The 11412-nt window shown below is 39.6% G+C and overlaps 1 protein-coding gene across 1 annotated transcript in view; it reads left to right on the top strand.

The window, feature by feature from the left end:
* Positions 1 to 11412, top strand: part of ubr3 (ubiquitin protein ligase E3 component n-recognin 3) — a 43009-nt gene that overhangs the window by 3994 nt on the left and 27603 nt on the right. The window contains exons 4-22 of the mRNA XM_020596344.1: positions 229 to 384; positions 1455 to 1495; positions 1667 to 1733; positions 1818 to 1948; positions 2184 to 2412; positions 3106 to 3285; positions 4657 to 4790; positions 4951 to 5037; positions 5120 to 5185; positions 5272 to 5361; positions 5458 to 5586; positions 5680 to 5732; positions 5838 to 5971; positions 7074 to 7159; positions 7247 to 7388; positions 8363 to 8459; positions 9499 to 9640; positions 9969 to 10073; positions 10165 to 10335. Coding sequence (XP_020452000.1) covers positions 229 to 384; positions 1455 to 1495; positions 1667 to 1733; positions 1818 to 1948; positions 2184 to 2412; positions 3106 to 3285; positions 4657 to 4790; positions 4951 to 5037; positions 5120 to 5185; positions 5272 to 5361; positions 5458 to 5586; positions 5680 to 5732; positions 5838 to 5971; positions 7074 to 7159; positions 7247 to 7388; positions 8363 to 8459; positions 9499 to 9640; positions 9969 to 10073; positions 10165 to 10335 — 2240 coding nt within the window. The remainder of the gene's footprint in view (positions 1 to 228; positions 385 to 1454; positions 1496 to 1666; positions 1734 to 1817; positions 1949 to 2183; positions 2413 to 3105; positions 3286 to 4656; positions 4791 to 4950; positions 5038 to 5119; positions 5186 to 5271; positions 5362 to 5457; positions 5587 to 5679; positions 5733 to 5837; positions 5972 to 7073; positions 7160 to 7246; positions 7389 to 8362; positions 8460 to 9498; positions 9641 to 9968; positions 10074 to 10164; positions 10336 to 11412) is intronic.

The following is an 11412-nucleotide window of genomic DNA, read 5'->3' on the forward strand; positions in this document are numbered from 1 at the left end:
CATACTAAAATGTAGTATTTGGTATTGCTATTACCATATAAAGAAAAGGAAAGAGGAAAACTGTTTTATTCTGCATTTTCCTCTAAGCCATACTTTCTGTGGCTGAGTAGTTAATTCATGCCCTTTAACTTAAATTCTACACATTTGCTTCAAAATTTCTTCACCTTAAAGTTTTGGCAGTACAGTAGTTATTGTTACAGTGCACAATGTTTTGTTTCACTGTTGCAGGCCAAGAAGAGAATGTGTATGCTAAAAAGAACTATGACAAGTATTTGTCAGCATTGAAAAATTCAGGTCTGGTGTCTGTGGAGGAGAAAGCCCAAGGAGCTACTGCTGATGTCACTGTTGGTGCTGAAGGAGGTGCAGGAGCAATGGTCCTACTGGGTAAGATAATCTGAAGTCATGATATTAAGTGTTAAGGTTATATTGTCATTAACCATCTGGCTATGGGGAGCTATCGGGATCAATGAATGTGCACGTTAACACTTTCAATAACTGCGTGTTGCTACATATAGTGATGACATATGATTATGACATGTTAACACGTTACAGCTGGAAGCAAACCAAATGATCCAGTGATCTAGGGGGAGATGATATCATGTATTCACTTGCCTCTTGTATATATGTGTGGCATTCTCTTGTCTCTCTGGGCTGTGGATAATAAGCTACAGTTTTTGTACAGTAATCTTTATAACTTTTAATTAATGCCTAGATGGCAGGACAGTACATAGACAGACTCCCCACTCTTGCACATTAGCAAAGAGTATGTAAGCACTTTGACATCTCTCTCTCTCTTTGTGTGTGTGTGTGTTAGTTACACTATGAGGTACCTCAGCATAACCATGGAAGTGCATCTACACGAGATCATGTGACCACAGTGTATACATTTGTCAGACCCTACTAGCTGTGATGTAGGACCATAACATCAAAAGGGGTTGACCCCTGTGTTATCAGCCAGTGGCACTAAATTTCCACTTGACGTTAACCTGCAAATTCCTGGACCTGATGGCCTGCCATATCTCTTATTAGAAATAGCTGCTAAAAGCTATTTTCAAAATCTTGATCATTTTCGTGCTTTTCTCAAAGGTACTAAAGTAGGAGCTCATAAGTTATTGCTGGGTTTTTTCCTTTTGTGACAGGTAAACCGTGAGTGAAACCTAATGCCCTTGTATTTAATGTTGAAGCAATAAAACATTTGGCACTGCAAATTTGTCTTTCAAAACACTACAGTTCTATAAACTTACAGCAACTGCCTTCTCTGCCACTTTTTACATGCAGTATTCTTGAAGTGAAGATGTCATGGCTATTTCAGATAAAGTTCATCCATTATATCATTTGGTTAGAATAAACAATTAGGTTATTGCCAAAACAACACAGAGCTATAGCATTTGTCCTGGGGCTTAAAATGCTGCTAATGGCAATTTATGGATAAAAGTTTTTCTTGGTTTTTGTAGGAACCACTGCTCCGGGGAGCCCAGATGAGTCTAGTAAAGAGGTTTGTGTATGCATCAAGCACAAAATGATTTGTGACCACTTACAATTTAAGTTTAAGCTTCAAAGCATTATTTTGTCATGTGTGTTTTAATTTGATATGAACTGATTAACAGTTATTTCTTAAATTATTTCCAGATGTGTTAGTTGAAATTCTTATTGTTTTTCCTCCCAGGAGGACCAAGATGCAGGGCAGTCTGTTGGTCAGAGGAAGAGGGTGAAGCTAAGTAGCAGTACCAAAGGTAAATGCAAAGAAAAAGTAATGCATCAATATTCTGTATGTTGCATAAACTGCTTATTTTATTATGTGTCCTTTCTGCCCCCAGACCCATGTATTATTGAATCTTTAAAGCATAAATGCTTTCTGGAGGAGTTGCTGTTTTGGACAATAAAATATGAGTTTCCTCAGAAGATGGTTACCTTCTTACTAAACATGTTGCCAGATCAAGATTACAAGGTATTCTTTTTTTCTGCCATGTTTATTTGCAAAAAATGCAACACTCTAGGTTTGCTTTTAGATACTTGTCTGGCCTTTTGTTGTAATATAGTTTATTGGCATTGCCATGGCACAGACTCTGTTAATGGAAATGATACCCACGGTGTTTTGAAAGTGAACTGAATCCTTAAAAGAGACGGCGTTGTAGCTGCGCGCTTTAATTGTCCTGTGGCTTTTTCTTCTTCCTCTCGGGCAGATCACTTTTACAAAAACATTTGTTCAGCATTATGCATTCATCATGAAAACCCTGATGAAAAGCCAGGAGTCAGATACCATGTCCAATCGCATTGTACATATTAGTGTGCAGCTGTTCAGCAATGAGGAGCTGGCTCGCCATGTGACAGAGGAATGTCAACTGCTGGACATCATGGTCACTGTCCTCCTCTACATGATGGAGAGTTGTCTTATCAAAAGTGAACTTCAGGGTAAGTTGTCCAACTGTATTGGGTTTAACACACCTAGTCACATTTAAAATAATTGTAAAGATCTAAGCGGGTGGTTGTGAAACTCAGTTTAGGTCAGTTCACAGTTGATCAATTCGCACTATGCACGGTGTAACTGTTGTTTTACTAAAGTGTCACATTGTATGCACATACTCAGAAGACCTAGTGTTATTGATTGGGTCGGGGGCATGAATGACATTATATCAAGCAGCCATTATTTTTATGTTGGTGGCTCATCATTAGCTCTGTATTAATAAAGACTGCATTCTCTTTATTTTTGTAGTACAATAGCTGGTACACAGGGCCTGTGATATGTTGTGAGAAATAAAAGACTAGAGTTAGTTTCAAAAGAACAAAATGCAGTGGTTATTTTTTCTTTTTTTTATTTCTTTGTATTGTTATTATTCTTAGTGCATGGAATAATGTACAGATGTTTAATTCCTCTCACCATTATTTTCAGCCTCTGAGTGAAATGAGCTTGATTCTCTTCTTTTAACTTTTGAGAGCAGTTTTTTTTATTCTGTAGTTGACTTTGTTATTGTATGTACAGCAGGTGAATTTTGTAACTTGCTGGTTGTTCACATTTATCTGGGTGTTTCAGCGTTGCTTTTAAGTAACTCAATGCAACATGAGCCAAAATCTCATGATCCTAATGTGTTTTTGTTTTCTTTTTAGATGAAGAGAACAGCCGCCATGTTGTGGTGAACTGTAGCGAGGCACTGCTGAAAAACAACACTTACTGGCCGTTAGTTAGTGATTTTATTAACATCCTCTCACACCAAAGTGTAGCAAAAAAGTTCCTGGAGGACCATTCGTTATTGATGCTGTGGATGAGCTTTGTGTCATTTTTTCAAGGTAAGTTATAGTTTGATGGGGATGTGGTAAATGAACTGCACATTTATGGCGGTTGCGTTTACCCGAGCTGGACAAATGCTGCGTTTCCACTATCTGAACCTAACGAGTGGTATACTGTGTACTTCCTTTAACATTACCAAGAATGCGGACTCTCCTGCTTTGTTTTTCCACTGTATTTTCTGTGTGTCAGTCTGTTTAGAGGAGGGAGGGGCTGCCACTTTCTCACACATGCAGTCAGCTGTTTGTTTACACACGGTGCTTGTAATGATTGACGTGTGAAGATGTGAACATTTAACTAATCACCAGCAACTGCTCTACACACATGCACCTCTTCCCCACTTGTGTTTCTGGTACTTGATTTTAGTACTACCTCTTGAGGGGTGCCAAAATTTAGCTCCCAGAATGCACCTCCAAAGCAGGCACACTGTAGTGGAAACAAACACAGTACCCGTGATGAGTGTTACTCGGCATGACGCGTTTCGTAGGTTCCTATAATGGAAAAACCCCCAAAGTGTTTGACAGTACCTCTTGTTCACACATTGAAACACACACACTTCGACCTGAGTGGCAGTAACATTCAGTTGCTTCAGCAATAGATGAACAGTTTTTATTCAGAAGTGCAGATGGTTGGCGACCTACGTTATATGTGCTGTGTTACCTGTTAATTCAGATAGTAAGTGTATGTACTGAGGCAAATGATGATGAAAGAGGTGTTGCTCTTGGATCTCCAAGCATCTTGATAAATACCATTTCTTGTATCCCTCTTGTACCTGTTGAAGGTATAGTGGTTCCACCATTCTCAGTACTTTGCTGACAATATAATACCTGTCGTTTGTGATGCGAACACAACAGCTGATTTAAACAATAGCTCAGATGTGTGCAGATTTTCGGTCAGTTTATATTATTACAGTATGCTTAATCAGACAAAGGGAGGCCTAATCTGTCCTTTAACAAAAGAATGCCTAATAGAAAAAGTGAGTTTTGGGGTCTGTGACACTTTGTGACTGAATTAGAGTTCTTGTTTGTGCTGCTCATTTGCCATGTGCACTTTATCACAGCCCTAAAAATAACACTCAGCCTTGCACAGTGGGCTTGAGTATCCTCTTGCAGAGGTTATGCGCAGTGTCACCATTACATTGTATGCATGTCTGCTGCACTGTTTTACATAAAATTTTCCTGTTTGCTAGATAATCTGGCTTTCATTAATATGTACAAATATTAAGCAGTAGGAGAGGTCTTCACTGAATTTGTAAAACACAAGCTCTGTTCTTTGTGTTAATATTTTTAAGCAGATTACTTATGTTAACATTAAGAAGCCGTGTAGCATGTTATTACTGTCTAACCTTTTTAAACTATTTTCTTTTGTGATAGGTATGAACCTGAATAAGCGAGAGTTGAATGAACATGTGGAATTTGAGTCTCAGACATACTATGCAGCGTTTGCAGCGGAGCTTGAGGCGTGTGCACAGCCAATGTGGGGTCTCTTAACACACTGCAAAGTCAAAGTAGGTCCTGTCTTTACACTACTCTCACACTCAGCACCTTTGTGCATTCCTGATGATTTAGAAGTATTAATAGAACATGTAACCCAAACATCCTGTGCTGCATACACTAACTGTATAGCCCTATGTGATTTTTCTTACATTTTAAATGGTCTGTTAACAGGAGACACAGGAATACACTAAAACAGTGGTGCGCTACTGTTTGGAGACCCTTCAGATCTGGTTTGATGCCATTGGCTTCATCGATGAGGTAAATTTAAATGGCAAACTACTGTATTTACTAGCAGGCTTTATCCTCCTATTTTTCTCAAGACTGTGTATATCTATTATAGCCTGCTCCAAATCAAGTGACATTTCACCTGCCACTACATCGCTACTATGCCATGTTCCTCAGTAAGGTATGTCAGAAGCTCTCGTCTCTTAAGGCATGACTCAGTGTATGCTTGTGTTTTGTGTGCTTTAAAGTTAGTTGTTTGGTTCTCAGGCTGTAAAGTGCCAAGGCCTGGATCTGGATAGCCTCCTGCCTGACCAAGAGATGCTGATGAAGATAATGGTGCATCCACTCCAAATTCAGGTATAACACTACAGACCCATAAACAGACTTAAAATTTGCATTCACTTCCATCTCCCTGCATGTGTGTGTTAGTTAAAACTTTTTATATGGTTGTAGGCATGCCTATCAGAGATCCACAGCAACATGTGGGTCAGAAACGGCCTGCAGATCAAGGGACAGGCTATGACCTATGTGCAGTCACACTTCTGCAACTCCATGATTGACCCAGACATCTATCTTCTCCAGGTTGGAATTGCTGGATCATAGAGTGCTCACTTTTTATATCAATTTTTTAAAAATCATTTTCATTCTTGCATTCATATTTTTCTTGTTTTACAGGTTTGTGCATCAAGACTAGATCCAGACTATTTTATCTCAAGTGTTTTTGAGAGGTAAGCCATCTATTTTTTCTTTTTTTTACTGTATAATGCACTTTAATTCACACACAGATTAATGTCATTGTGGGGGCACTTTGCACACTGTTTCCTGTCACACAGATTTAAAGTGGTTGACCTCTTGACCATGGCATCTCAGCATCAGAATGCTGTGTTAGACTCTGAGCAGGAGAGGCCAATGCTAGAAGGAGCACTGACCTTCCTTGTCATACTGACGAGTCTTCGCATACATTTGGGTAAGAAACTAACGGCTTACGATTTAGTAAAGTAAGTGTACGGTACATTTCAGTTTCTTAAAGCTCTTCATGTATTTGCTGTCTGATGTGTTGATGCACATAGTGTGGTGTGTTGGTCAGGGTTGCCTTGTAATCCCTGGTTGTTTCAACTAGTGCAGTTCATATGTTTGTTGTGTGGCATCATGGCAGTTGAGATGTATCCTGTGCTACATTAGATCATTTTTCAGCATTTCTTACCGATGTACCAGCAGTCAGAAGTGGTCCTGTCTCCTAGTGCAAATCTATCCCTTCTTTCTGAGGTGTCCATACCCAGCATCAATCAGTATCTCTTAGATATACTGTATGTGATAGGTGTTGCCTCTCCATTTTTGGTTTTAAATGTTTAGTGAGACACTCTGTGAGATTGGGGTGTCCCTGGAACACATGCATTCACATATGTTCTACCATTGCAGGTTATATTATTTGATCTTTGTTTCCACAGACAGCTTTAATTGATGCTGCATAATTAGGGAATATTAAAAATGTATGTAATATTTTTAAAATTCACATTGACCAAAGGAAGGGATACTATCCTGAAAGTGTTGATGCATATGGTAAACTGTGCTTAGTAGACTTAGAGGTAAGGCTTAATGATGAATTGTAACAGTATTATTTAGGCTATGGCACACTTCATTCTTAAACTGTATGAGCTGAAATAATCATTTGTGGAGGTGTTGTCAGTTGAAATGTTGAACAGGTGCAGCTAATTCATGTTTATTCCTGGAGTTGACCAAAATACCTGATAAAACTGGTTAATATGTTCTCTCATGCCAGTGTTTGTACTATTTATAATCATCTGAAAACAGTTTCATTCAGTCAAGTCAGTATTTATTTGAATAGCCCAATATCACACTTCACAAATTTGCTTCGAGGGGCTTTACAGTGTGTATAGCATACAGTGTCCTCTGTCCTTTGACACTTGAATTGGATATGGAACAAGTCTTGAAAGAGACCCTACTTGTGTAATTCAGTTAGAAAAGATTGAGAAGACCAATAGAGTGGCAGTAAAAACACAATTTTAGCCAATTTGCCTTAAAGTTGTGCTTCTCACTTTCATTGACAGGGATGACGGATGATGAGATCCTTCGGGCTGAGATGGTCTCGCAGTTGTGTATGAATGACCGTACACACAGTGCACTGTTAGATCTGGTATCCTTCAGTTCTTAAAAAAATGTAAACAGCAGCTATATTCAGTCATCCTGGACATCTTTTTTTTCCTTAAGGATGTTATCTTAGATCCCTGAGAATCCCAACCCAAAGAGTGGCATTGTACCAGGTAGTTGTAGTTTTGAGGAGATGCTCTCTGCTGTGGCCGACTTTAAAGCACCAGTGTTTGAGCCTGGAGGCTCCATGCAGCAGGGCATGTACACACCCAAAGGTAAGATGCTTCTGGTCAGGTTGATAGTGTTATTTACTAACTTTGTAGATAAGTCGAAAAACAAGGAAAAGCATGCCATGGGCCCTTTAAATTATTTTAAACATCAAGATCGGTATGATGTGGTGCAGACTCCCAAGTTTGCAGGCACCCCAGCAAAAACCTTTGGTTTGATTCCTAGGATTGTTAAAATGGCAATAAAAGGATTTGTTTGTCCTTAATTTTAAGCACCTTCTGTGTGGCATCTGCACAGCAGGATTTACAGCACAAACCTTCAGCTGAGAGAGGGATGGATGTCTGTGGCCCTCCACTGGGCAACACTAATGTGAACAGTTCCAAGGATTGCAATGAATTTGGAATTGGGATTTCCATTTGGGAGACTGCAGATATATTTAAAAAAAATATGTCTGCTATGCAATATTAAGCAAATCACTGTTCTCTTTAGTTTTATTTGAAAACATAATGTAATACTTTATTTTATGAAACTGACAAATTGTTTTTGTGTGCTCTCCAGTTAGAAAGAAAATGTATTTTTATATTCAGGCATATACAGCAACACTCTTTAACAGATCAGAATCTTAAGTTGAAAGTAGGCCTTTTGCACTACTTAAGCTAAGGTGTACTGGCGTAGTATGACACACAATAGAAAAACGTCTGCTCAGTGCCTGCTTTTGTAAATGGTGTTACGCCAGCCACCCAGACAGAATAAATGTCTCTTTCAAACAGATATCTGTATTATATCTCATTTATTATCACATGCCTTATATATTTCTAGGTAGAAATGGTAAAAATGATAGAAATGTGTGGTCTGACAGTCTCAAAGTCTTCAATTGTTAGATCTGTCACTTGTCCTCAGGTGACCACTTGGGGGCAGGCTGACACCACTTACATAGAAAAGGGTGAAAATAGGAAGAAAGTGAATCAATGTCACTTTCCTCCAGAGGTTATAAAGCACTTCTCTCCTTTGTCACAATTAGCGGAGGTGTGGGAGAAGGAGTTCGACCCCATCATGGTTGTTCTCAGAACAGTCTATCGACGTGATGTCCAGTCGGCAATGGACAGATACTCAGCGTTGTAAGTTCATACTATTGCCTTAATGTCTTCAAATAAATGGCTTGTTTATATCATTTAGACTTGTTAATTAACATTGGCTTTCATTTAAAAATTTGTCTGTCACATAATGTCTTATCTGCATTTGGCGTGACAGTACTGTGTTCTTTTGTTGGCTCATTCCAACTGTTCCTGACAAAGCAACGTGTTTAGTGTTATAGGGTCACCTTTCTCACCTGCTCATGAAGGGATACGATAAGAAAGGTCAGGGCTACAGGGTACTGCTTGTTGGTTCCAATTAGATAGCTGTCAAGGAAAAAAAAATCAATATTTCAGGCTAAATTGTAATAGAATTGAGGAAACCTTTCTTGTTTGATTGTGGTGCAGATGTCTCCCAAGACAAACATGGCAGCAGAAGTGAAGGAGGTACCTTGGGGTTGACTTCTTTAAGGTTGTTGAATGTCTAATTATACTGAGTCACTGGGTGCTGCTGTGCTCAAAATGGTAGTTTGGAAAATAGCTTCTTTTTTTTTTTTTAATAATGGGATTTTAGGCTGTATTTGGTGAAACTGTAAATGAATGTAGATATATTTAAATGTAGTTCTTTCACACACAGTATACCTTTTTTTATGGCAAGTTTTTGGTTCTCCAATCCTGATGAAATGGAGCAGTACTTCTCCTGGAAAACGTATCAAAGCTGCCATTGCACCTTCAGAGTCTGATACCAGCCTCATGTTGCTCATTCTCACTGTTTGAATATGATGGATTGCCTGTCAAGATGGCCCTGGTTTTACAGTATATAACGATGATCCCATCATCACTGACTGAGTGAGCGACTTTGCTGCCCATCAGCTGTTTTGTTGCATAGACTGAAATCTTTTGTACAGTGAATAACTCCGAACAGCGTTAAGTGTTTCTTCATCAAACCTTCCTTTATGTGGAAATTCAACCCCCTAGTTAGCACGTGCCCTTATGGCTGTGGTGGTAATTACTGTGGTCTTTGTGTCACTGATTTTCTTCTTGTGATTTTTTTTTTTTTCTTATTGATGGTGGTGTCAACTAGTTTGAAACAGTCTGGCATTCACACTGGCAACCCATGGCCGCCTTACAAGGAAAGAACTCCTCTGCACCCGTGTTACAAAGGTCTAATCAGGCTGTTGCACTGCAAGACACTACACATAGTGATATTCACTCTGCTTTACAAGGTGAGCCTTTCAACAGCTATTCATGTGGTATAATATAGCACTGCCCTTGTATCTTAATTTACTCCTTGGGCTAAATTAGACTACCTCTGTGTGCCATAGTTAATTGGGGTGCCAATAATATGACTTTGCAATTAATTGATGCTGACATGTATCAAGATATAAAATGCATAAGGTGCAAAAATAATGGACCTCGTTGTGTAGATGAGGCATAATGCAGACACAGGCAAGCAGTTGCTTAACTGCCACAATTTTGGTATTGGTATAGTAGGTATGAGGCTAAATGTTTTACTTGTTCTTTAGTGTAAGCCAATACTTTAATATGTTCTAGATATGGATGGATCATCAGAACATGTCCGAGCATGTGTTGTGCATGGTCCTGTACCTGATCGAGCTGGGCTTGGATAACCAAGTTCAAGACAACAAGGAGGGTGAGGTGAGATACCAGGGCTGTGAGTTGCAACCAGTCTTCTCACTGGGTAGATTGTGAAGCAGTGCCCTTCATGGTTTGTATCTTATGTCTCTAGGAGCCTTGCATTGAAGAGCATTGCCATGACAGCTGGTTTCCTGGCACCAACCTCCTCTCCAATCTGCACCATATCATTAACTTTGTGAGGGTTCGGGTTCCTGAGACAGCCCCTGAAGTTAAGAGAGAGGCCCCTCCCAGCACCAGCACTGAAGCGTCCTCATATGGCCAGGTAAAAGGAAGCTAAGTGACAGGACCCTTCATCACAGTGCATTGTTTTCTGTAATACAAACAACTGGAAATGAAACTTATGGTAACTATACTGGCTCTCAATTTTGTTATTGACTGTATGCTTCATGCCTGTGCAAAAGGGCGGGGGTGGTGGTGGTGGTGGTGGCGGCTTAGTACCTAGTATGCCAAGTATGGACTCCTATACTTGGTAGTTCGGACTTGGTGAGTTTGAACTTTTAAGTACAAACTCCTAAGAACGGGAGGACACAGTGCTCTCAATGTGCAGCTAGAGCACTAGCATCCTTACTAACAGACTACTACGTTCTGTATGAGGTGCAGCTGCCTGCTAATTATAGCTAGCTGGTCCATAAGCAGGTACTGACATCTCTGAAAACATTGGAGCAAATTTCCCAATTGGCATTACTTGATAAACGGATCATATTCTCAATCCAAAAACATCAAAGCATTACAAAAGATGGCACAATACCAGTCCTAGGATGAAAATTATAACAGCTTTGAGCCTGGCTCCAACTTCGATAGCTAGCACACAGTGCATTCTGGGATACTTGGCTGCCCCAAGTTCTCACAAGTCAGCTCTCAAAGTGTTCTTGATAAAATGGACAGAACAAGAACAGTTCTGTTTTTTATGTGTACTTGGCTGGATGCAGATATTGAACTGGAACAATGCTTTGGCTGTGATTCGTGATGTTTTATAAGCCCGCAAGAACACAAGTACTGAGAAAAGGGCCTATTAGAAAACACCTTTGGTCTTGTAATCAGCATGAAGTTCCCAGGCAATCAGTGTAAACTACAGGAAGTCACTGTTCCAGGCTAAGAAATAGTCTGGCCCCCTGCGTAAAAATGCTACTTTACACTGTTAACAGTTTTTTTTTCCCCACTTCAGTTTGTGTGAGGATTATTTAAATGGTATGTAAAGTATTATTAATAAGTGAGCATTAGAGGTGATGGTAGGTCAGCTGTTTCTTTATTTTCAGACCTTGTGTTTGGCAAAGCGGCTTCTGGCTTCATATTTCCAGTACAGACCTGAGAGGGGGCTTCTCAGCAGGGAATTAAATTT

Source organism: Monopterus albus, unplaced genomic scaffold (assembly GCF_001952655.1).
Source record: "Monopterus albus unplaced genomic scaffold, M_albus_1.0 scaffold30.1, whole genome shotgun sequence".
Taxonomy (NCBI): domain Eukaryota; kingdom Metazoa; phylum Chordata; class Actinopteri; order Synbranchiformes; family Synbranchidae; genus Monopterus; species Monopterus albus.